Source organism: Thalassophryne amazonica, chromosome 11, assembly GCF_902500255.1.
Source record: "Thalassophryne amazonica chromosome 11, fThaAma1.1, whole genome shotgun sequence".
NCBI classification, from domain to species: Eukaryota; Metazoa; Chordata; class Actinopteri; order Batrachoidiformes; family Batrachoididae; genus Thalassophryne; species Thalassophryne amazonica.
Genome location: NC_047113.1, coordinates 11632271 through 11658181, shown reverse-complemented (window position 1 = coordinate 11658181; position 25911 = coordinate 11632271). Strand labels below are relative to the sequence as shown.

At 39.6% G+C, this 25911-nt stretch overlaps 1 protein-coding gene across 5 annotated transcripts in view; it reads right to left on the bottom strand.

Moving 5' to 3' along the window:
* The window catches only part of LOC117519628 (rho guanine nucleotide exchange factor 9), a 148717-nt gene extending 123070 nt beyond the window's left edge, over positions 1-25647 (bottom strand). For 2 of the 5 annotated variants that reach the window (XM_034180898.1, XM_034180899.1), the window contains exons 1-3: positions 17232-17525; positions 16226-16352; positions 16037-16137 (exon numbers count right to left, since the gene is read on the bottom strand). In XM_034180898.1, the coding sequence (XP_034036789.1) occupies positions 16037-16137; positions 16226-16352; positions 17232-17510 (507 nt within the window). In that variant the 5' untranslated portion in view covers positions 17511-17525. Of the gene's footprint in view, positions 1-16036; positions 16138-16225; positions 16353-17231; positions 17658-21891; positions 23553-25517 lie in introns of those variants that run through there. The other 3 variants (XM_034180901.1, XM_034180902.1, XM_034180900.1) reach the window with 3 other exon arrangements.
* Between the last annotated feature and the right edge of the window lie 264 nt (positions 25648-25911).

Here is a 25911-nt window from a genome sequence, read left to right as displayed (position 1 = left end):
TACAGTAGTGTTCAGAATAATAGTAGTACTATGTGACTAAAAAGATGAATCCAGGTTTTGAGTATATTTCTTATTGTTACATGGGAAACAAGGTACCAGTAGATTCAGTAGATTCTCACAAATCCAACAAGACCAAGCATTCATGATATGCACACTCTTAAGGCTATGAAATTGGGCTATTAGTAAAAAAAAAAAGTAGAAAAGGGGGTGTTCACAATAATAGTAGTGTGGCATTCAGTCAGTGAGTTCATCAATTTTGTGGAACAAACAGGTGTGAATCAGGTGTCCCCTATGTAAGGATGAAGCCAGCACCTGCTGAACATGCTTTTCTCTTTGAAAGCCTGAGGAAAATGAGACGTTCAAGACATTGTTCAGAAGAACAGCGTAGTTTGATTAAAAAGTTGATTCATTTACCAATGAATATGGCTTGGGTGTAAGAAGCCATATTCATTGGTAGAACAACTTGATAAATGATAATATGAAAATAAAGTGCAATAATCAATAAATATAATCCAATAATATCATATACGTAAGGTGTTCTGAACTGGGTCACTGAACAAAATGAGTGCTTTTACATTATGTACTTGTATGTGTTTTGATAAAATAACATTTTCAGTGCATGACTTTTAGTTTTTGCTTTGTCAGACTGCAACTACACATACGTCTCCAGTTGGTGGGAATAATGCAGTAACAGGTCTGCTAACCACAATTAAAATCAGAAGTTGTTACTAGGACTGCTTTTTTACATCTGCGAAATATAGCGAGGATCCACCCCATCCTGTCCATGCCTAATGCTGAGACCCTGATTCATGCTTTTGTTTCTTCTAGATTAGATTATTGTAATGTTCTATTTTCAGGGTTACCACAGTCCAGCATTAGGGGTCTTCAGCTGGTTCAGAAAGCTGCTGCCAGACTTTTGACACGTAGCAGAAGGTCTGAACATATCACACTCATTTTGGCATCTTTGCACTGGCTCCTTGTCTCTGTGAGAGCAGATTTTAAGGTTTTGTTAGTGACTTATAAAGTTGTTCATGGACTGGCGCCATCTTATCTGGCTGATCTGGTGGAACTTTACGTGCCGGCCTGGGCTTTGCAGTCACAAGATGCGGGACTTCTCTGTGTTCCCAGGGTGAAGAAGAAGTCAGCAGGTCAAAGAGCCTTTTCTCATCATGCACCCACCCTGTGGAACAGTCTTCCTGCGACTGTGAGGCAGTCCGTGGACATTTTTAAGTCAAGACTGAAAACCTATTTTTATTCTCTTTCTTATGAATATTTTTTTATTTTTTATGTTTTATTCTTTTACTTCTGTTTTTAATTATGTATTTGAAATTTTTTATTCTTTTATGTTGAATTGTTACGTGTAAGGCGCCTTGAAACGGCTTTTGCTGTGATTTGGTGCATTATAAGCTAATTAAACTGAATTGAAATTGAAGTTTAAGATGGCACAACATCATACCAAATTAGCAATCATAATGTCTAGAGTAACTATCTGTTTGCTGTTAAATTGTTAATAATAATAAAAAAAAGTTTGGACTCATGGTTAACAGTGGATGGTTAACATGACAGTGGACAATGTTTTAAACGATATAGCATATTTTCTGGCATACAGGCTGCACTGGAGTATAAGTCGCACCTGTCAAAAAATGGCTCTGGAAGAGGAAAAAACCATATATAATTCACACCAGATTATAAGTCTCATTTTTTTTCTGTGTTAACAACTCTTTAATTTGGGATTTTTGTGCATTGTTGCAGTGTACATTTTATTATGACTGGAGTTTATTGGAGTTGATTTTGTTTGGAAATTTAATTCCTAGGGAAGGCAGATATAAACAATTATAATTACTATTATTAATAACAAACTTGTGATTTTTTTTTTTTGGTGTATAAATCACACCACAATATACTGTAAATTGCAGGGTCTGCAACACTGGAAAAAAAAAACTCCGAAAAATACAGTACTTACAGTGATGTTGAATGCAAAAGCTACAGGATTAGCTTAACTGATGCAACACTGTTTTTAAAGAAACACAACAGCACAACAACACAAATTACTGTTTTCTCATATGTGGCTTATCTCTCTTAAGGAATGCTGACAGTTTTTTTAAACACACCCAAAACTCTACAGCAAAACACAAACACCCTGAAGTCAGGTCATGGAGACTAATTTTGCAGACACATTCCTAACAGTAACATCCTGACTAGATTTCCCATTGAAATAGCTGAATTTAGTGTTGGGTCGTCCATTGTTTGGTCAAACAGGCCAACCAAAATAAAAACGACTGCAGCCATATCTGTTTGGGCCAAAAAAATTTCATATCTTTTACAAAATTCTGCCATACCAAAGTATAAACTGTTTCAAAATCAGACAGGTATAGTTTGCAGTAAGCTGCGAGACAATACTGGATAGCACAAATACACTCACTTTACTTTTGATAAGCCAAATCAGCCTTATCAGCACACATGCACCGTAATCATGTCAAATCTTCTGGTCAAAGTTCATGTTTACCCACTTTAGTAAACAAAGCATAGAAGCTGCATTACTGGAGTGTGTGATCTATTCCTATCTTACCCTCAAAGTTAAATTAGCAGCTTTAAGCAGTGTTAAAGCAGCGTGCCAGGTCCACATTGTTCCATGCATGGTACAAGTGGGTTGCAAAAGTGGAAAAAGCAAATTTGGCCAGTACACGAGTACAAACAAGGTACCACACATTGCATTTTTGATCTGCCATACAGCCTACACACTTTTCCAACAAAACTGCAAGATCCCGAAGGATGTGATGAGTCAACTAAATTAGTACAATATATTATTATTTTTTCTTTTATCTGTTACATTATCCAAATAAACACAGCCAAAAATGTGATAATGTAATGTCTACAGTGAGGAAATTTTGCAAGTTAGAAATCATGGAGGGGTCTGAAATTTTCATCTTAGGTGCATGTCCACTGTGAGAGACATAATCTAAAAAAAAAAAAATCTGGAAATCACAATGTATGATTTTTTTAATAATTTATTTGTATGTTACTGCTGAAAATAAGTATTTGAACACCTGTGAAAATCAATGTTAATATTTGGTACAGTAGCCTTTGTTTGCAATTACAGAGGTCAAACATTTCCTGTAGTTCTTGACCAAGTTTTCACACACTGTAGCAGGGATTTTGGTCCACTCCTCCATACAGATCTTCTCCAAATCTTTCAGGTTTGGAGTTTCAGCTCCCTCCAAAGATTTTCTATTGAGTTCAGGTCTGGAGACTGGCCAGACCACTCCAGGACCTTGAAATGCTTCTTACGGAGCCCCTCCTTAGTTGCCCTGGCTGTGTGTTTGGGGTCATTGTCATGCTCTAAGACCCAGCTATGACCCATCTTCAATGCTCTTACTGAGGGAAGGAGGTTGTTTGCCAAAATCTCACAATACAGGACCCCATCCATCCTCCCTTCAATACGGTGCAGTCGTCCTGTCCCCTTTACGGAAGAGCACCCCCAGAGTATGATGTTTCCACCCCCATGCTTCATGGTTGGGATGGTTTTCTTGGGGTTGTTCTCATCCTCTAAACATGGTAAGTGGAGTTGATTCCAAAAAGCTCTATTCTGGTCTCATCTGACCACATGACCTTCTCCCATGCCTCCTCTGGATCATCCAGATGGTCACTGGTGAACTTCAAATGGGCCTGGACATGTGCTGGCTTGAGCAGGGGGACCTTGCTGCCCTGCAGGATTTTAAACCATGACAGCATCATGTGTTACTAATGTAATCTTTGTGACTGTGGTCCCAGTTCTCTTCAGGTCATTGACCAGGTCCTCCTGTGTAGTTCTGAGCTTTCTCAGAATCATCCTTACCCCACAAAGTGAGATCTTGCATGGAATCCCAGACCGAGGGAGATTGACAGTCATCTTGTGTTTCTTCCACTTTCATAACAGTTGTTGTCTTCTACCAAGCTGCTTACCTGTTGTCCTGTAGTCCATCCCAGCCTTGTGCAGGTCTACAGTTTTGTCCCTGGTGTCCTTAGACAGCTCTTTGGTTTTGGCCATGGTGGACAGGTTGGAGTGTGATTGACTGAGTGTGTGAACAGGTGTCTTTTATACAGGTAACAAGTTCAAACAGGTGCAATTAAAACAGGTAAAGAGTGCAGAATAAGAGGGCTTCTTAAAGAAAAATTAACAGGTCTGTGAGAGCCAGAATTCTTGCTGGTTGGTAGGTGTTCAAATACTTATTTGCAGCAGTAACATACAAATAAATTATTAAAAAAATCATACATATTCCGGATTTTTTTTTTTAGATTATGTCTCTCAGAGTGGACATGCACCTAAGATGAAAATTTCACACCCCTCCATGATTTCTAAGTGGGAGAACTTGCAAAATCGCAGGGTGTTCAAATACTTATTTCCCTCACTGTATATCACTTAGTACTACGGGGGCATTTCGTAGCTAAAGCCACAAGTTCTTTCTTCTGCTTCCCACCTATTTTCTAGCCTGTTTTTTTGTTTTGTTCTGTTTTATAAACTTCTTTCAAAATATTAACTTCCTAGTACTCAAAATCATCAATATTTACATTGCTGTTGGCCCTTATAGTGTGTTTTGGATAGTCATCAACTTTGACCTGGCCAAGCTTGCACCATGCGTACTGAGATTCACAGTCAGCATGAGGCGATGTGGCCCAATTGACAGACTGGCTTTCAATGTTAACTTACGGCAATGGCAGTCTTATTAGCCAGTCTGCTGTGATCTAAATTTGTAAAGTACTCCCCCACCCAACTTATAACGTATTCTAAAAACAAACTGATATACACTGAAGTTGTTTCACACGGGGTCACCACAGTAGGTCTGAGGTGAATCTGCATGTTGATTTGGGCATAATGGGCAGGGATGAGCTTGAACCATGAACATATATACAATGAGGCAAATGCGTATTTGATCCACTGTTGATTTTTCAATTGTTCCCACTGACAAAGAATGGAAAGGTCTGTAATTTTTAGGGCCCCTTCACACATAGTGCGAAGTTTGGTCGAAGTGCGTACAAAGTGAGCATGAAGGAGGAATCTTGTGCAAAATGTGTAAAGTCGTCCCTGCATCGAACGCCTCGTACACCTGTTGCTACAACTATTTGTGCACACCAGCAGCTGAAAACAGCATGTGCGCTGTGCCAACCCATCAATCGCTCCCGCGGCAGGTGTCGGCCAAATTCCAGCTGACACATGCAAACATCTAACACCGCTCATTTGGTACTTAGAAAATGTGTGGCCAGTCGCACTCTTGGCACGACAACAGTCTCCAGACAATCACTGTCACGCTGGTAGCAAAATTTGTCTAAGTTCCCCATGAGTGTGTCTTTGGTGTGTGTGCTGAACTGACAGGAGGTGTGGTCGTCGACAGAAGCAGCTGTGGAGATCTGTCGATCTGGACATCCCAGCTGGACAACACGTACTGAGTTTGGACAGATATGGACTAACAACTGCCCACTGTGACACGCATGTCTGTTTGCTGTCATCACATGGACATTAATAAAAACATATATCACTGTGGCGATATATGCTGTGGGCTGCAGTGAGGGAGCATGTGCATGCTCACTGCAGCCCATTGACAGGCTGCCCCCAGGCTGAAACGGACCATCAGATCAGAACACGCAGCGAGCGATCTGACTTTCACGTCACCCACATGCGCTCTGTTCCATATGATGCACTGTCATTTCTGGCGCGCCGTCCACAAGACACTTGTGTCAGGCAGGACACATGTTCGGGTCGGCTGGACAAGCACCAGCAGATGTGGGGTTTTTTTTATATTTATTCCACATCAGTGGCATGATGTGGTTCCACAGGTAGCAGCTGGTTCTGATGTTTTATTTATTCCACAGCAGCAGCGCAATGTCGTGCACCTCACACTGTTTTCCTGCTCGAAAGCATGTACCCTCTCACTGGGATCGTGTATGTCTGCACGTCGGCACAATGTTTCATGGTGCGGTAATTTGCACTATGTGTGAAGGGGCCGTTATTGTAGGTACACTTCAACTGTGAGAGACAGAATCTAAAAAAAATAAATAAAAAATTCAGAAAATCACATTGTATTATTTTTTAATAATTAATTTGCATGTTATTGCATGAAATAAGGATTTGATCACCTACCAACCAGCAAGAATTCTGGCTCTCACAGATCTGTTAGTTTTTTGTTAAGAAGCCCTTCTGTTCTGCACTCTTTATCTGTATTAATTGCACCTGTTTGAACGTGTTACCTGTATAAAAGACACCTATCCATACACTCAATCAATCACACTCCAACCTGTCCACCATGGCCAAGACCAAAGAGCTGTCTAAGCTGTCTACATCAGCGACAAAACTGTAGACCTACACAAGGCCGGGATGGGCTATTTCAATTCAATTTATTTCATTTATATAGCGCCAAATCACAACAAAGTTGCTCCAAGGCGCTTCACACAAGTAAGTTCTAACCAAATCAACCAGCGGATCAGATCAGTTTCCTTTTTCCATGATTACTCTGCGACTGTGGTCGCAGCTGATCTGCTCTGTGTCAGCCTGATCAATTCAGACTTCAGAAGCTAAGCAGTGCAGGACCTGGTTAGTACTTGGATGGAAGACCTCTTTGGAACACCAGTGGCTGTGTGTGTTTCTCCAGGTAAAACTGGAGTTGCATCAGAAAGGGCATCCGGCGTAAAACTTGTGTCAACTACCAATGCGGATCTGGCTGTATCTGCTGTGAACATGTGAAACAAAGGAATTCAGCCGAGAGGGCGGGACCACATCTCACTCAAGGCCTGCCCACAGGGAAATGACGTCACTGACACGCGTGAAAAAACTCACGCATGCGCACGAGGGTTCAAGCATGATTGGTGTAATCGCACGTCATTCAAATCCATATAGTTAAAAAAATAAATAAAAGGGTCGGTTTATTATCTATTAGACCTCGTATATTCAGTGAAGTGCACCGAAGCAGAATATATGCGACAGTAAGGTGCTGATGTCAGCCTCTGGGTTTTCTGGATCCTAGGCGTAATTCATCGACACGTGGGAGTGGGTTTTGCACCTTGTGTACTTTGTTCAGTGATGTGCACTGAACCAGAACTTAACCACTGCTGAGTATACTGCTGACTCATCACTTTGCTTTTGTTAAGTGAAGTAATCTGGATAGTGATATTCATTGCCACTAAAATATAATAATGCCAAATGATAGTCCTTCATCTAATAAATTCATTGTGCTCCCCAGCCCTGTATAGTTTGTCATGAGGGATTTCCTCTTTGCAGTGTGTTGTATTTGACATCATTTACTAACAAGGCCATAGGGTCACTGACCCTAAAGAGATTCCCTCCTTGGCACAGTGATCTATTCAACAATTCAGTGTTACAACCAAAACTATGATACATACACTTTTCTTGACTTTATATTTGACATCCTTGACCATGAAAACATACCACTAGAACTTGGAATCACTTTTATGTCTTTATTAGTTTAAACGTTACTGTATAAAAACGATTTTTCGGTAATGGCGGTTTTCTTCTGGATCTAGCTCTATAACATTTGAAGCTACATCAAATCTGATGACACCTTACTGAATCAGTACAGATTCAGCTACAATTTGGTGTTAGTTGTGCATCTCTAGCTTCATTTGTCACCTCACACTGACACATTTTCTATTTTCCCTATATTTTTGCATATTCTGGATCACCAGATCCGGAATCCGGATCCAATAATCACCAAACTTTGTTGTTTGATAGAACATTTGATTATGTTACACCCTATTTTTTCAAGCCTTTCTGCCTTGTTTTTGTGGAGTTAGAAACTAGAATGTCAAAATTCCCCCTATCCCGCAATGGTGAAGAATCCTTTAAAAACTTCCTGGATCCGGATTGTGAACCGGATCACCACTAAAATTTAATCACTTGTTCCTCTTGTCATTTCCAACCACTCCACAAAATTGCATGAAAATCCGTTCAAAACGTTTTGAGTTATCCTGCTGACAAACAGACAGACAGACAAACAAACAAACTCGACCGAAAACATAACCTCCTTGGCGGAGGTAAAAATTCGTGATGGGAGTATGGAACCCGGGAGAGGTCACTTAATGTGATATTTTTTCTAGCCATGATAATTTGTGTGCAAATTAATAAAACGTGCTCTCAAATTAATAAAACGTGCGCACGTTTTCCTGTCATTCAAAATAAACTTCGTAATATGACCTAAATTGTCATTGTCACGACGGGGAGACGCTTCACCCTCAGCATCCTTTTTAATGTGCTTAAACTCCAGATGATGTCATGCTGGGCAGCTGGAGTTCTCTATATGTCCTTGTGTGCCCAAACCATGATGATACACTCTGACCATATCCATTTCTAATGGGGAAATGTATGACACTGTCTGCTGGCTTGTTGGCTAATCGCCAACATTTATGTGTCAAGACAATAATGAGTGCAGAGTTTACAAATTGTGGCTACATTTAAGTAGATCGTGCCCTTGTTTTACTCAAACAATGCTTAAAACGAGCGCACAATATAATAAAACGTGCGCATAACATCATAAAATGTGTGCACAATATAATAAAACGTGCACACAATATAATAAAATGAGTTCACATTCTCTCCACATGCAAAACATTTTGTGATGACACTTCCAGGGCTCCATAAAAATGCCTGTTTTTACAAATAAAAGAATGGAATATTTTACAAAAGCACATTTATCTGTAAACACCAACACATGACACACGTCACACTAACGTGTTGGTTTACATAATGAATGACTCAACCAATCAGTGTTTATCAGAGGCACATTTTACCCAGAATCCTTTGCGATCTGTCTGTGTTTGTTGCAAAACTTCAGAACTAGTGCATTATTCAACATTAAAAGATATATGTTATATTTTAACTTTGTACAAATGACAGAATTGACATTAACGGAGTTATTCTATCAGTATTCATTTTATATTTATTTATACACCAAACCATAACTCAGCATTGCTTTATTTTCGAAGACCTCCTCCTGACCAGAGCATTGTGATTGTGGGGAGAGTTGGGTTTTGTGGTTGCAAGCCATATACTAAATGGGTGATTCTTTAACTACGGGCACTACTGGCCTTGTAAATGTAATTTCCACCACACCATTGCCTTACAATATAAAGTGTCTTGGGGCAACTGTTTGTTGTGATTTGGCGTATTATACATGTGCTCTGATGTCACTGTTTATCTCCATAGAAACTACCCAAACAATCTTGCATACAAACTGTTTAAAGGGACATTACAGTGTTGTGGTGGAAATTACGGCAATAGTGTGGGACAACTACATTTTGTTTAAAAAAATCACAACAGTTGGATGACATTGAATACCCCAATTATGTTTTTATTATTTTAATGATATTTTATTTAGAGATATTTTAAAACATTAGAAAAAAAAACGTTTTTTTACCATTCATTTTTATCATTGAAGATCAAAAGTCTGGGTGTGGGACAAGCACAAAATGGCAATATTTGCATATAATGATGCTGAAAAAAGGTGAAAAAGTCATCACAGACTACTAGAACAAATTTCTTAAAACACTTTCATTGTAAAGATAACTATAAAAGTGTGAAATCTCCCCTTTTTCCTGTTTTTCATACAATATGATCAAAGGACATAATAAGTGCCCATAGTCTAAGAATCACCCAAATAAGAGCTTCCAGCAGGGGGCAAGATGTTCAAAGACAGAAGTGCGGCTCATTGTTTGGGTCTGTTGTCATTTTTGATGCTACCAGAAGCGATTCTGGTGTTAAAACTCAAATTCAGGTTGTTAGTAGTTGCAAATGTATCAGAGACAATACTGGAATTTATCAGTTATCTGTAAATTCCGATACATTTTTGGGTGGTTTATCGTTTTATCTTTATCAAAGATAACTTTTCAGTTATCTGATTATCTGCTACTGAAGTTAATTTTTTGGTTATCTGTCCCCACCACTGTGTGTGTGTGTGTGTGTGTATATATATATATATATATATATATATATATAAATTGTGTTTTTTGTTTGTTTTGATTATTTAGAAACTGTTTACGTTGTATGCAAAAAAGAAAAAATCCTTAAAAAAACAACAAAAAACAATGAAAACAAAGTCAGGTCTCACCTTACTAACCCCAACAGCAAGCACACAGGTGACAGTGGTAAAGAAAATCTCCCTCTGATGATTTGAGGAAGAAACCTCAAGCAGACCAGACTCAAAGGGGTGACCCTCTGCTTGGGCCATGCTGCCGACACAATTCACAATACGAGTATACATGAAATTTTGGGAGTCCATGCTGGTGCACAGGATGGGAGGCCTGCAGAAGAAGACACCACACCAATCTCTGGATAGAGCCGCAACTCAAACAGAAAAAAAAAAAAAAACAGAATCAGGCTGCAGAAAGACAACAAATACAGTATCACATGTCAGCATTAAGCAGCAAGAAAAACAGAATAAATACTAAGGTGATCGTCGGCCACAAGCCCTAAGCTTCACTAAAAGACCCAGACTTTAGCTAAAGTTGAGGCCGCAGTCTTCTCCATTTACTAATAAAATGATTTTAAAAGGGTAAAAAGCATAGTAACGTACTATGCCAGTATGCTAGCCGTATGAAAGGGAAAATAAGTGTCTTAAGTCTGGACTTGAAAGTCTCTACAGAATCTGACTGTTTTATTGTTGCAGGGAGATCCCACAGAACAGGTGCATGATAAGAGAAAGCTCTACAGCGCTACAGGACAATAGGCAAACAGCTTGGTGAGAAGGCAAGAACTGCTGGCATAATTATTAGAAAATGAAAGAAACAAGATGACTGATGTCAGTCTTCATCGGTCTGGGGGTCCAAGCAAGATCTCGCCTCGTAGGGTAAGGATGTTTCTGAGAACAATGACCTGAAGAGAGCTGGGACCACAGTCACAAAGATTACATTAGTAACACATGATGCTGTCATGGTTTAAAATCCTGCAGGGCAGCAAGGTCCCCCTGGTCAAGCCAGCACATGTCCAGGCCCATTTGAAGTTCACCAGTGACCATCTGGATGATCCAGAAGAGGCATGGGAGAAGGTCATGTGGTCAGATGAGACTACAACAGAGCTTTTTTGGTATCAACTCCAGTTGCCCTGTTTGGAGGATGAAAACAACCTCAAGAACACTGTCCCAACTGTGAAGCATAGGGTGGAAACATCATTTTTGGGGGAGCTTTTCTGCAAAGTGGACAGGATGACTGCACCGTATTGAAGGGAGGATGGATGGGGTCATGTATCATGAGATTTTGGCAAACAACCTCCTACCCTTAGGAAGAGTCTTGAAATTGGTTATACTGTAGCTGGGTCTTCCAGCACGACAGTGACCCAAAACACACAGCCAGAGTAACAAAGATCCTGGAGTGGCCTAGCCAGTCTCCAGACCTGAACACAATAGAAAATCTTTGGCGGGAGCTGAAACTCAAAACCTGAAAGATCGGGAGAAGATCTGTATGGAGGAGTGGACCAAAATCCCTGACGCAGTGTGTGAAAACTTGGTCAAGAACTACAGAAAATGTCTGAGCTCTGTGATTACAAACAAAGGTTTGTGTAGCAAATATTAAGGCCTGTTTTTCTATTCTATCAAATATTTATTTCATGCAATAAAATGTAAATTAATTATTTAAAAAAATTTCTGAATTGTATTTTTAGATTCTGTCTTTCACAGTTGAAGTGTACATACAAAACAAATGACAGATCTCTCCATTCTTTGTAGGTGGAAAAATCAACAATAGATCAAATACTTATTTGCCTCACTGTATAATGCTGTGAATTTCAGTTATCAAGATACAATTAAAATAAATAAACCACCTAGACTGTACAATTTTCCATGTGGGAAACAACGTAAACAGTGGCAAACAGAATGCGTTGCAGTTCTATGGTTATAGTTGTTGGACACAGCCGCAGAAATGTTCACTCCCTGTCAGGATGTTTCAGCAAACCCTGCATCTCCTTCCACTAGAATCCCCCGAGGCCACCTGCACATCAAAGCACCAATTCTGAAATGCCTTCATGGTTTAACTTCCTGAGTAGTGTTACTCCAATGTACTCTGAAGCTCATTTTATATAACTGACAAAGACACGTTACACTTCTTATGCAACTGTATATTCCAGCACATCAGATACATGACAATGATTTAAGGTAATATCCCATTTATTTACTTAATTTGTCTCAGTGCATTTCTGTCATTTTTTAAAAGCATCAAAAATGTTGTGAGGCCAGTTCTGAATGAATAATTGTTGGCCAAGAGTACTGGATACCATTAAGCCACATAGTAACCACCTTCATGCATCAGTTCCTTTACCTTGTAATGGAACTTTAACTAGCGCTTCATTACCTGCATATTATCAGAATCACAGGGAGAGATCTTTTATCAATCATAAGCCTCTATTCCACCAAATAATAAACCAGAATAATGAGCTACGCATCGACGAAAGATCCACATTTTAATCTATCACGTATTCGCTACTAAGGCGCCTCTATGTGCCTCTCTGTACCTCACATATGCCAGGTATCAGCCTCCAGTGAGCCATGACTGACTTATCATTTGAGCTCTGTCCAGCCTCGATTGACTCGTGTTACCGCATATGTTCCACATCAAGCCACATATGGTCATGTAGCGCCATGTAAAGCGATGTTGGTGCACGTTTAGGCATGGGTTTGGTCCAAACCTCCAGCCCTCCCACACTTTGTCCCTTTAAAGTGTGGGTTTTCAATTCACAGCATCCATTCAAGATCTTGTCACACAGTCTGGCCAGTGAGTGCTGTGCGCCAGGTTGCTATTCACCTGTGTTTCAGAGTCATTAAATGCACCAGACCAGCTAGAACCGAACCACGGGTTCCTGGATAGTCGCCTCCGTGCTTCTTCTCGCTGGCTTTATTTCTTCCGCGGCTTTACAGTCATTGTGACACCTTGAGCCAACTTTTAATTTTGTGTTTGTCCGTTAATGTCTGCAAAATCGCTCTTTTGTGCGCTTGCATTCTACATTCCTGGACAGTCGCCTCTGCGCTTCTTCTCGCTTGCTTCATTTCTTCCATGGCTTACAGTTATTTTGACACCGTCATCCAACTTTTAACTTTTGTGTTCGTCCTTTAATGTCTGCAAAATTGCTCTTTTGCGCGCTTGCATTCTGCATTCCTGGACAGTCGCCTCTGCGCTTCTTCTCGCTTGCTTTATTTCTTCCATGGCTTACAGTCATTTTGACACCATGATCCAACTTTTAACTTTGTGTTCATCCGTTAATGTCTGCAAAATCGCTCTTTTGCGAGCTCGCGTCTGCATAATGCTTGTCTTGAGCACGAGTCATTGCATCAGCGCTCTCAGAGTGTGCCTCATCTGATTCATTATAACGCAATGTTAAACGTATCATAAACGGGTGATTCTTAGACTACGGGCACTTATTATGTCCTTTGATCATATTGTATGAAAAACAGAAAAAATGGGAAATTTCACACTTTTATAGTTATCTTTACAATGAAAGTGTGTTAAGAAATTTGTTCTAGTAGTCTATGATGACTTTTTCACCTTTTTTCAGCATCATTATATGCAAATATTGCCGTTTTGTGCTTGTCCCACACCCAGACTTTTGATCTTCAATGATAAAAATGAATGGTAAAGAAACGTTTTTTCTAATGTTTTGAAATATCTCTGAATAAAATATCAGTAAAATAATCAAAACATAATTGGGGTATTCAATGTCATACAACTGTTGTGATTTTATTAAACAACACTATTGCCGTAATTTCCACCACAACACTGTAATGTCCCTTTAAACAGTTTGTATGAAAGATTGTTTGGGTAGTTTCTATGGAGATAAACAGTGACATCAGAGCACATGTATATAGCGCCAAATCACAACAAACAGTTGCCCCAAGGCGCTTTATATTGTAAGACAATGGTGTGGTGGAAATTACATTTACAAGGCCAATAGTGCCCGTAGTTAAAGAATCACCCAAATATACTTTTACAGCTGCTTATAAAGAAGGAATGAACATGCAACTGTTTTACCAAGTTATTAATGCATTACAAATAATTACCTTTTACTCTGTTCTAAATATGCTCTCCACCTCAGTGCACGAGACAGAGTGGAAAAAAGCTCCAAATGCCCTCTGTGATTGCAGAAGCGATTTGAGGTGTTTTCAACATCCAAGCTCTGACAGAAAATGATTAGTCTGCAACAAAATAATTATTTTATATACAGCATCTGGCACACAAAGCAGGTGGGATTGTAGTCCACAAGAGGGCTGAGCCTGTTCAAAATAGCCTGTCCTGTCCTCGTAGCCACCAGGTGCTCCGATAATGGGCTTTTAACAGTCTCGTCCTCACCACAAACATGCTTCTAAAATCCTTGTTTCTCCTTGTAGTACCCCATACACAAACTGCCCCACGTTGTTGTTGCTAAATTTTGAACTTCTTGAAATTAGCGCTACTCTCAGAGATGAGCCTCGTTAGCCGAATATTTTGCCTCTTAGAGGCTCTCAGAGCCACTATTCTCCCATGATTGAATAACTGGACTTGTACCAAAAAAAAAAAAAAAAACACGCTACGTGGCTCATTATTCATCCTTCATTATTTGGTGGGACCAGGGCTATACTCAAGTATGCAGTTCAGGTCTGGGTGCATGAGCTGGTGTCGTGCAATGCTGCATCCATTCCACTATGGAACCCAATTACACATTCTGCTATTTCACACCTATTCTTATATCCAGCAGGTAAACACCTCAAAGTCATATGCGTATATGGGAGAGTGTGTGTACAATGTAGGCAGTTTTTATATAATAACTGAATAGATCCTTGTCATTTGATTGGTGGTTTTTATGTCACGTGACATGGATTATTCATTCCATTTGCCAATGTGTTCCACTTACAATGCAATGGTGCTATTTATCATGCAAATGTGGTACTATACGATTCGTGCTATTGCACGCTGTGACCACTGCGAGCATTCACACTTGCAGTAATGGTGCTTAGTTTTAAAACAAACATTGCGGGGCTTGTTTTGGTGACGGACGACAATTTCAATGAGCTTATTGATGGTGCTCATTCTTCTAACATAACAAAAGAAATCCAGTACGCCATAAGCCGTCTGGAGGCATTTGCAGTATTTGCTGGGAGGTCTCTAGGTGATTTGGAACCACTGTCGGATAAAGAGATCGACACATTTCTGTTGCGATTTTTCCTTGGACTGAGAAAAGCAGACGGCAGTCTTTCCACGATGCATGGCATCAGCTATGGACTACATCGACAGGATTGTTTTTGAACTATCTGACAGTTTTGGCAAGTTGACTGAGAATTTTGGATTGGATTGGACTGCTATTTAAAATTCATGTTGGACTGTTTGGAACCTGTTGACATCAAAGGACCAGTGACGCACACAAAAATGTAAGTCCCTTTTTCTTGTTTTTAAATGAATAAAATATCAAATGACAAGGATCTATTTTAGCTGCTATATAAAACAAATAATGAACATTTTTAAATTCACATGAATTGTGCAGGGAAAGTTTACAAGACAGTAGTGAGACCAGCTATGTTGTACGGTTTAGAGACGGTTGCACTAACAAAAAGACAGGTGGCAGAGCTGAAGATGATGAGATTCTCTTTGGGAGTGACAAGAATGGACAAGATTAGGAATGAACACATCAGAGGGACAGCTCAGGTGGGATGGTTTGGAGACAAAGTCAGAGAGGCGAGACTGAGATGGTTTGGACATGTGCAGAGGACGGACCCAGGGTATATAGAGAGAAGGATGCTGAGGATGGAGCCACCAGGCAGGAGGAGAAGAGGGAGGCCAAAGAGGAGGTTTATGGATGTGCTGAGAGAGGACATGCAGGTGGTTGGTGAGACAGAGGAAGATACAGAGGACAAGGTGAGATGGAAATGATTGATCTGCTGTGGCGACCCCTAACGGGAACAGCCGAAAGACAAAGAAGAAGATGCAGTTGAATAATATCCGAGGTAGAGCACAGAGTAGACAAACAATATTAAGTCAATGTACGAGTGAAAGCAGTGACCAGATCAATCTGTATTCATACATTGTGTGTTTGACTCACTATATTGACCTGCAGTGGTTCTGAACCAGGTCTTAACAGCCTCCTCCTGCAGCTACCTGAGTTTCCCAACCTCAAACGTACTGATGATGACTGACCCATGTCTGAGGGACAGACACAAGTAAAGAGATTATCAACATTAAGATACATCATGCAATCAGCAATTTACATAATAAAGACATACAATAATACCTGACGGAGGCAGGAGCAGTGCCAGGGCAGTGAGAGTGCTCGGGGGAAGAGGAAGAGAGCTGCACCGCTGGAGAGACACCCTGAGTGGGGGCTCCAATGGTGATACACCCAGAGGGCGAGACAAGGCCTAAAAGGTACTGAAAAGTTAGGGCATACCCTCCACAGCTGCATCAACTCTCCACGTGCCACATGCAATTACATCAGCATACACACTCACACTAACAAGGTTGAACCCACATGCTCGCCTGCCCTTCACATTAAAAAAAAGTCATCCTTACTGCTCTATCCCCCTTTTTTTGCAGAGTTACTGTATTTCACATCCAGCAAGTCTATTCTAGTGCATTGTTCCTTGTGTGTGTGTGTGTGTGTGTGTGTGTGTGTGTGTGTGTGTGTGTGTGTGTGTGTGTGTGTGTGTGTGTGTGTGTGTGTGTGTGTGTGTGTGTGTGTGTGAGTGCCCTTCAGCAAACCATGAGATACTATACATCATGCCAACCAGATGGGCTCTCAGGTTAAAATGAACTGACTCGGAGTTAGGGCGATGAGAGGCAGAGCTTATGGGAGCGATGAGGCAGAAAATTGGCCACAGAGAAAGAATGAGAGAAAGAGAAAAAGAAGCCACAAAGACAGACAAATAAAGAGTGAAAGAGAAAGTAAAGCAGAGTGAAGAGAAAATCGTAGCACACTGAAATTCAGGCTTCTAAAAATGGGGCAGCGCATGCGTGTATTGTTGCTGTAAACCGTTAGTGGTGTGTAAATACTAGGTTAGTACACGGCTGCCCTTCAAAGTCCACAGTGTGTGTTTGATTCATTATGGGCTCCGGCTATATTTCTCAGCATAGGTGGAAAATACTCGTGAGCTTTCCTGAACTGTACTTTTTTTCCCAACACTAACATTGTGTGGGGGGTATTTGTGAACTGCTTGCCATTTGAATGTAAATTTCCATTAGAATCTACACAGTAAAATTGTACATGAATGAATGCCCGTGTTTGTCATTTGACATCTTACTCTGTGATGTAGATCCGTAGACTTTGCCTCCCTAGTTTCACTGGTCTCTATGACAGAGCAAGGCCTGGAGCGAGCAGCCATCCGTCTCTGCCCCGGAGAGTGCAGCATGGTATGAGGTGGCGGCCTGCGTTTCTGTCGACACAGAGAGCCCACCTCGCTATAATGGTGGTAGAGATCCAGGTTGGGCCTCTGCAGGTCCAGGATCGCTGAGGCAGGGCGAGAACGAGGGTGCAGGAGCTTGCGAGGTACAGGGGTCTTCTCAGAGCTAGACTGAGACATGGATGGGCTGGGATGTCCTAAAATGCAGCCTGCCTGGCTGGCAATCTGCTCACATAGCTGACATTGGCAAAAACACTCAGTACTTTGGCCTCGTATTACATTTGAAAAGACTGTGCTCGCCGTTAACTTTAAAGTAAGTTCCTGACTTCAGTGTATCAAACAACATTAGCAGCTCAGGGGAAGTACACCGTATTTTCCAGAGGAAAAAAGTCACATTGGAGTATAGGTCGCAACTTTTTTCTGTATCATCAGCTCTGTAATTTGGGGTTTTGTGGCTTGTTACATCCACCAAAGACGTAATAAAATCAATGACGTTTATTTATTTATTTGTCTTCTATGTTAGTGGGATTACGTCAAAACTACTGCACGGATTTTGACGAAATTTTCACCACAGATAGATATCAGGCCATGGAAGTCTCCATTAAATTTCGGGGTGATCCAGATTTGGATTCCGATTGTGGATCAAGATTTCACTTTATATAGGCTTTTACACTGCAAAAACTGTACCTCTCAAAATAAGCCAAATAATCCTAAAATCTAGCCAAATTGTTTTGTATTAAGCAAAAAAATCTGCCAATGGGGTAAGAAAAATTTGCTTGGTTAGAATTCTCAAAACTAGCAAACATTTTCTCAAAATAGGATATTTTTTCTTATGTAGAAAATGCTCGACATGTTTATTTCTATTTAGACAAAAAATAAGTCAAATTTTCCTTTAAACAAGTCTTTTTTACTTTCTTAGATATCAGTTTTTGCAATGTAAGGATTACTTCAAAACTACTTCATGGATTCTCACCACATTTGCGCCGCAGATCGATATTAGGTCATGGAAGACTCCACTGAATTTTGGAGGCAATCAGGATCTGGATTCTGGATCAGGATTTCAGGTACAGTCCGGGTCACGATGTGAATCACATATTTTTTATTTTGAATCCTCGTCAACCCTTGGCGGACATTAGAAATCTCAGATTACTCTTGTTAATGTGTACTTTTATTATTGGCATTTATTCTTTTATTATTGTTTAGTGACTTTCATTCCTGAGGATGCCCAATTTAAGTAATTATTATAATCGTTATTAATAATTAATATTATTATTAATAACAAACACACGGGTTTTTTGGCATATAAGTCACACCAGAGTATAAATCACAGATACTCCCAAAGTAGTTTAAAAAAGGTGACTGTTACTCTGGAAAATACGGTATGTATATAAGTAAGTATGTATGTATGTATGTATATATGTAAAGAGACGGGTGACAAATTCAAGGAGAAACCCAATAAATGAAAGAAACACAACAAATGCCCCCAAACATAGGGCGGGAGGGGTCGCTGAATAGTTTGATAAGTATGAAAATAATGAGAATCTTATACTCTGCCTGTCATAGTCAGCAGATCTCAATTCTGTCCCTATAGTAGAATTCTAGAAACTTGTAAAATCAATCTCAAGGTGCAATGGAACTGTTCTGGCTGTACGCAGTGGCCACCTTACGAAGGCATTTTATGCAGTTTTTATTTTTCCCCATTAATATGTCACCCGCCTGAACATATTACTATACAAACATTTTTGGCGCATTGAATGCACCTAAAAAATTAAGCAATTTGTAGAAAAATTGTGTTGTATTTAATCTATTTTATAAACTATTTTAATATTGGGTGTTATTATGTTTTAAAGTGCCAAGTAGTACCTTGACAAAGAAATATTTTATGTTTTGAAAATTATATTTTTAACTTGGTGACTGATTTGTCCCTTTACAATAATGAAAAAAGACTACATTTGATTTTTGTTGGAAAGTTTGATCAATTCAAATCAAGCAGTAATTCTGTCAAAATTTTAGGGTGCCTTAAATCGTTGCACATTACAGTACAGACAGACCACTGTACAAAATTTAGACACATCAAATGTGCTTACAATTCTAAAAAGATAATACTGCAAAAAATATGTAATATTTATTTCTTTATTTATTCTTAAGGGGATTAAACTACATCATTTGTTTTAGGTGATCATACCAGATTTTCAAAACATTTTTATTATGAACTGATCTTCAGTGCCTGTGCTGTCATCTATTTTACTGTATGGAAAATGCATTTGGACTTGGCAATTCTCAAAAAACTGATGATTGCTGATGGCTGTGATTTGAGAACTGTAAGTTTAACTTTTGTCACTAGCATAACTGGTCACAGCTTCATGTGGAGTGGCACAGAGAAGGATTTTGAGAATAATCTAGGCTTGAGTCTCCAATGTGTCTTCTGGGAAACTGTAGCTAAAATTTCAGATCAGCTTCTTGAGAAAATCCTTCTCTGTACTTCACCAGGAAGTTGTACCACTCGTGATGCAACACACAAAATCTACACTATGCAAAGCAACTACAAGCACAACCACAGACACCAGTATCTCCTTCAGAGTTGCCCAGGGTGTCTTGATGGCTTCCCTCACTAGTATCCATCTTGCATGGTCAATCAGTTTTTGATAACTGGCTTCTCTAGAAAGATTTATCATGCAGTACAATATCAACTGTATTTCTTAAATGTGACTTGGATTTTTATTTACATGAATCATACTACATGTACATATGTATACATATATGTAGTTTGTCCAAACACCTCTGGTCTCTGTGTACACAAATGGTGGTAGTTCCTAAATACTTAATGTGACAGTTTTTGTTAAAATGTTAAGAATTCAAGAACTGAGATGTCTTATCTTATTCTGTCATATTATTTGGCATTCAGGGTAACATGTCCTGACTCGCTGGTGTGACTACAAGGTAAATGACTCCTGCGCTCACTGGAGTGAGAAGGGACACGGAGTCACAAGTCGCAGACGTCACAAAGCTTTTGGGGTCCTGCAGTCTGATCGTGCCAACTCTGTCAGTTCCCTGGCTAAGCAGTAAAGAACACACTGCTGGTGTGATGACGTCCACTAGAACTATTTCCTCTTCTCTCCAACAGATGGGGCAAAAGGACAACTGTTGAGTCAGTGCTCAACTCATGCCTTCTCACACACTGGAGTCTTAAATGCTTGTGTTCATCCTTGACAATTAATGAACCACACCTACCACTACTAGGAGGAAACGAGTAATGGTTCTGGGAATATTTTTGTTGTTGGATTTAGTGACAAAACAATGACCAATGTTAAAAGATAAACTGCATTTTGAGCATATACAGAGAATGACATGATGCATGCCTCTGGGGATGTTAATGATGTGGAAACAGGCTGCGATGGAATATGGTTAAGGCATAAATGTGACATACACAGCACTTGGAAATACTCTTTTTTCTTAAAGAAACACAACAGCACAGCAATACAAATGACTGTTTTCTCATACGTGGCTGTATCTCTCTCTTATGGAATGCTGATGTGCAGCAATCTTGTCCAGACATGGGGTCAAATACTTTGCACTGTATTTAAATACAAATACAAATACTTTAGATTTTCAAATTCCAAATACAAATACAAATACTTTGTACTTTTTCAAATACAAATACAAATACTTTATATTTTGAGTATTTTAAAAACAAATACTTTCTATGAACTATAAACAACAAATCAACACAAAAACTGATAAACCGGTGACAATTTATTGTGAAAATAACATGACCAAATACTATTGATAAGGATTGAATGTTTTATCACAAATTCACTATTATAATATCACAGGCAATAATCAAACTATCACAATCTATATTCAACACGGTGTCACAGAGATTCCTAAGTTTGAAAAGTATTTGAAAAAGTATTTGTAAAAGTATTTGGAAATACGTGGGATCGGCGATGTATTTGAAATAAAAATACAAAATGAGAAAATACAAATACAAATACTCTGAAAAATGTATTTAAGTTTTTTTCAAATTCAAATACTTTTGTATTTGGCCCCATGTCTGATCTTGGCAAATTTCTCTCGCGGCTCCATGACATCACTTCCTCTTTCTGATACTGCTATTTTTGAACGTGAACTTCAGCCAGTATTTGTTACATATGTGTTATTTATAGGGTTATGCCGATTCAGAAATCCTACCAGGGTCAGGTGCTCACAGTGATCACTCACTTGGAGCATTTTCAAAAGATGTACAGTCACGTATCTCTGGCCACAGTCATGACATATTAATCTGTCCGTTATCTTCCACCTTTCCAAGACAACATCTCAAAATTACTAGTGAACAGAACAAACCCAAACGTTCTACATAATAGAAAAAGACAGAAAAGGAGAAAAGTATGTTTCTTCACTTTTGTTTAATAACTGCATTGAAAGAACATTGTTGATTTTTTTTTCGGGGGGGGGGGGGGTAATAACTGATTAACTGGTTTAACTTTACTGAACTCGTAAATGAGAAAATATGACAAATGGGCAGCAAGTAATTCACATAGCTCAATTAAAACATACATACCTTAAATATTTCCTCAGTGGAATCTGATGCTGGCACACTATTGGTCGAGCTCTCTTTGTCTTCTTGCTGTGACTGGATGATTGCATCCTGTATCTGGTTGATGTCAGGTGGATCATCCCTGGAATCCTGCTCATTTCCTGATGGTCCCTCAGTTTTTTCCTTGAGACAGAGACAGTTTAATGGATCCATTTCAAACCCAGCTTCCTTTTCAGGCTCCATCTCTGGACCTAATTGGGGGATCTGATCCTCATCAATGGCTCTGGACCTGTGGTTAGTCTGTAAGTCTTCATATCTATCTGTATCCTTAGAACTTAAACACTGAAGGCCATTAACAGGTTGAGATCCAGAGGATGCCCTTTTCAAGATGACTTTAGGGGAAAATCCACCTGTCACAGGTGCTGGATCCTGGCTGTCCAAGCTACTGCTCTGTGAAGATTTAGCGGTTATGGGTGACGATGGAGTATCCTGGGATTTAAGTGTTAGTGACACACTAAGAATTCTGTCCTCCAAAATTTGCGGTGCCTGTGGGGAGCTACACGGAGTCCTCACTCCCTCTGGAGGAGAGAATGAGCGTGATGTTGTCCTCCATTTTCTAGCTGTTTCTGCAACACTGCTGAAAAACTTGAACAGTCCCCCAAAGTGCCCTTTGGTGTCAGAGTTTTTGGAAGGCGGTGGCTTTAAGTCATTGAGATGTTCAAAGTCAACTGAGCCAAAATCTGAGTCTGTAGTTTTGTCCAAAGAGTGAAGCTCAGATTCAAAGCTCCTCTCTGAATACGCAGGATTGGCCTTGCCCAAAAGAGAGATCCTCCTCAGGTAACTCCACACATCTTTGCGTCTCTGTCCTGCACCTTGTTGGATCCTGGGGCTGCCCTTAACCTTGAGTTCTTCGCATCCAGCAGGTCTGTTGCAGTTGTTTGAATTATTGATGCCTCGTTTAATGTAGCAAGCTCTCTCTGATGGTTTAAAACCATTCTGGGTCTTAGTCTCTGCAATTACAGTGGGCTGGTGGCCGTCCATAGGAACGGACAGGTCAATGTCTTCAAAAGAGCATTCAAACTCAGCTGTGAAACCAGCGTATGAGTGTCTCTTGCCATGCTGTCTAAGTGTGTCCCTGTTGGACTGCTGTGGAGTGCCAAAGTCCTGGCAGAAAGTCTCTTCATCCACCAAGGAACTGCTAAACTTGGCAGTGGACAATTTCCCAGTCTTCCCTCTAAATACAGAGGGGGACTTAAGCTTTTTGAAGGAGCGGACTTTGTCAGTAAATGAGAGTTTAGGGACGGAAGCCTCCCCAGGCAGGATCATGGAGTGCGGTCGCCTCTCCAGCTCAGAGACAGTTCTCTTGCGATTCAAGATTTTCCAGATGCCCCCAGTGGCACGAGGCCTCCGGTTAACCTCCTGTCTGTCCTTAACAGGGGTCTGTGCGGGGGGAGCCTGGGTGTCCCCCTGCCCCCGTGCAGGCTCTGACCCAGTCTCCAGAATATAAACAGTGCTTGTCTCATTCTCCACATCCAGAGAAACATTAAACACTCGGTTGACAAACCCATTAGGGTTGACAGTCTCAGGGGCAGAGCTGTCTGTCTGTTCCATCCTCTCTCGTTCCACAGTGTCAGCTATCAACTCCACTGGCCATCATGTCTCAGGTCTCTGTCACTCACAATCACCTAAAGTAAGAAAAACATTTTTCTTACAAATTCTGGTGCAACTGTCTTGTTATTTCATGCCGTATGGAAACAATTCAGAATGAAAAACAATTTGCTTAACACAAGGAAAACATTACAGCTGATGAGCCAAAAACCAACACTGAACATACCCCTCCCCACACTTCATTTGCTCCATATGATACAAAGTAATTATTACAGACATATTCCCCATCCACCATTTAAACCAGGAGGCTGTGTTGTCATGGAAACACTCGACAAAGATGTCTGGTTATTTCAGGCTTGCTCCAGCTGTGACATCATCATCATCGCTCAGATAAGCTACTCCTGGGGAGGAAGACGTGGAGCGGTTGCTGTATTACTACATGCTATTTATCCAGATTTCCTTCAATTGTGTAGGCATGTTCCATGCCATTTGAGCCTCTGCCAAGCATACGTCTTAAACTGTGATCATGTAATCAGCACACCTCCCCTTTGAATGGCACAATTTGCTGGAATTATTTTTTAGCTGTCAAATGACTGACAGGTTCTTCTTAAATTACATAACATACACATACCCACACCAGTATAATAATAATTTATATATATATATATATATATATATATATATATATATATATATATATATATATATATATATATATATATATATATAAATTATTATTATAAATTATTATTATACTGGTGTGGGTATGTATTATTTTCCACTTTTTTAAAAGTGGCAACAATGAGACTATTACACATACACATAGGGCAGTCTAAGGCACACCTGTGCACTAATCATGGTGTCTAATCAGCATCTTGATATGGCACACCTGTGAGGTGGGATGGATTATCTCAGCAAAGGAGAAGTGCTCACTATCACAGATTTAGACTGGTTTGTGAACAATATTTGAGGGAAATGGTGATATTGCGTATGTGGAAAAAGTTTTAGATCTTTGAGTTCATCTCATACAAAATGGGAGCAAAACCAAAAGTGTTGCGTTTATATTTTTGTTGAGTGTATATATATATATATATATTTATACAGAGAGAGAGATTCTATGATATATACACTTATATGTAGCAATGATGCAACTGCTACACACACGCATGTATATATATATATATATATATATATATATATATATATATATGCGTGTGTGTGTGTGTATACAGAGAGAGAGAGTCTATGATATATACACTTATATGTAGCAATATGATATATATATATATATATAGAGAGAGAGAGAGAGATTATATATATATATATATATATATATATATATATATATATATATATATATGCGTGTGTGTGTGTATACAGAGAGAGAGAGTCTATGATATATACACTTATATGTAGCAATATGATATATATATATAGAGAGAGAGAGAGAGAGAGAGATTATATATACATATATATATATGCGTGTGTGTGTGTGTGTATACAGAGAGAGTCTATGATATATATATATATATATATATATATATATATATATATATATATATATATATATATATATATATATATATATATATATAAACGCCTAAACGCCTTTGTAGATTTATTTATTTATTATTTATTATTACCTTTTTTTGCAGGTCAATAACACACAATAACCAGCTCTGTTATTGTCTTTGTGGCATAACTTTCGGAGCATCCTGGTTTCCACGTACAGTAAATAAATAAGTAAATAAAACTATAGGTAAAGAGAGTTCTTAAAGTTGGTTTCAGAAGTTAAGTACGTATGAAGCGGCAGATTAATTCGAGATTATTTAATCAACTCTGTGAAGTCGTTTTTTAACCTCTTGTAGCGAAACGTGACTTGTCTCCAAAGAGAATAAATACAGCTAATGTTTGCCGAATTAAACGACAACTTTACGAGTCAAAACTTCAGAAACAAACAAAATAAAGGGACGTACGGGTTTAAGAAGTTACGGCAAAGTGAGTTTCTTCCGACTTGTTGTCTGTGAAAGACGTGAACTTACCTCCGGACACGTTAGAAACACATGGCCGTGGCGGTTCTGAGCCGATTAAAAACTCTGTCCGGCGGAGATTCCGTCTTCTTTTCTGTCCAGGAGAGGCTCGGGTGATTTGTTTTCGGCTCTGAAGCTGCCCAGAGAGCCTTCCTGAGTCTGCTCGCAGACAGAACGCTGAACTCTCGCCCTGTAAACTCAAGCAGACGCCGATAAAACGCCCTCCCAAACACGCACGCGTGCACGTTTGAACAGTGTCGTGCGGTGTTTAAAGTGCTTCTCTTATTCACGACAAAATACAGTTGAATGATGGATGTTGCTACATATAATCACGCATTTACTGAGGTATTTATTCGATATGGTAGGAGTCAGTTATAGCCACCTGTGGTGGAATTAAAGGGGTCAT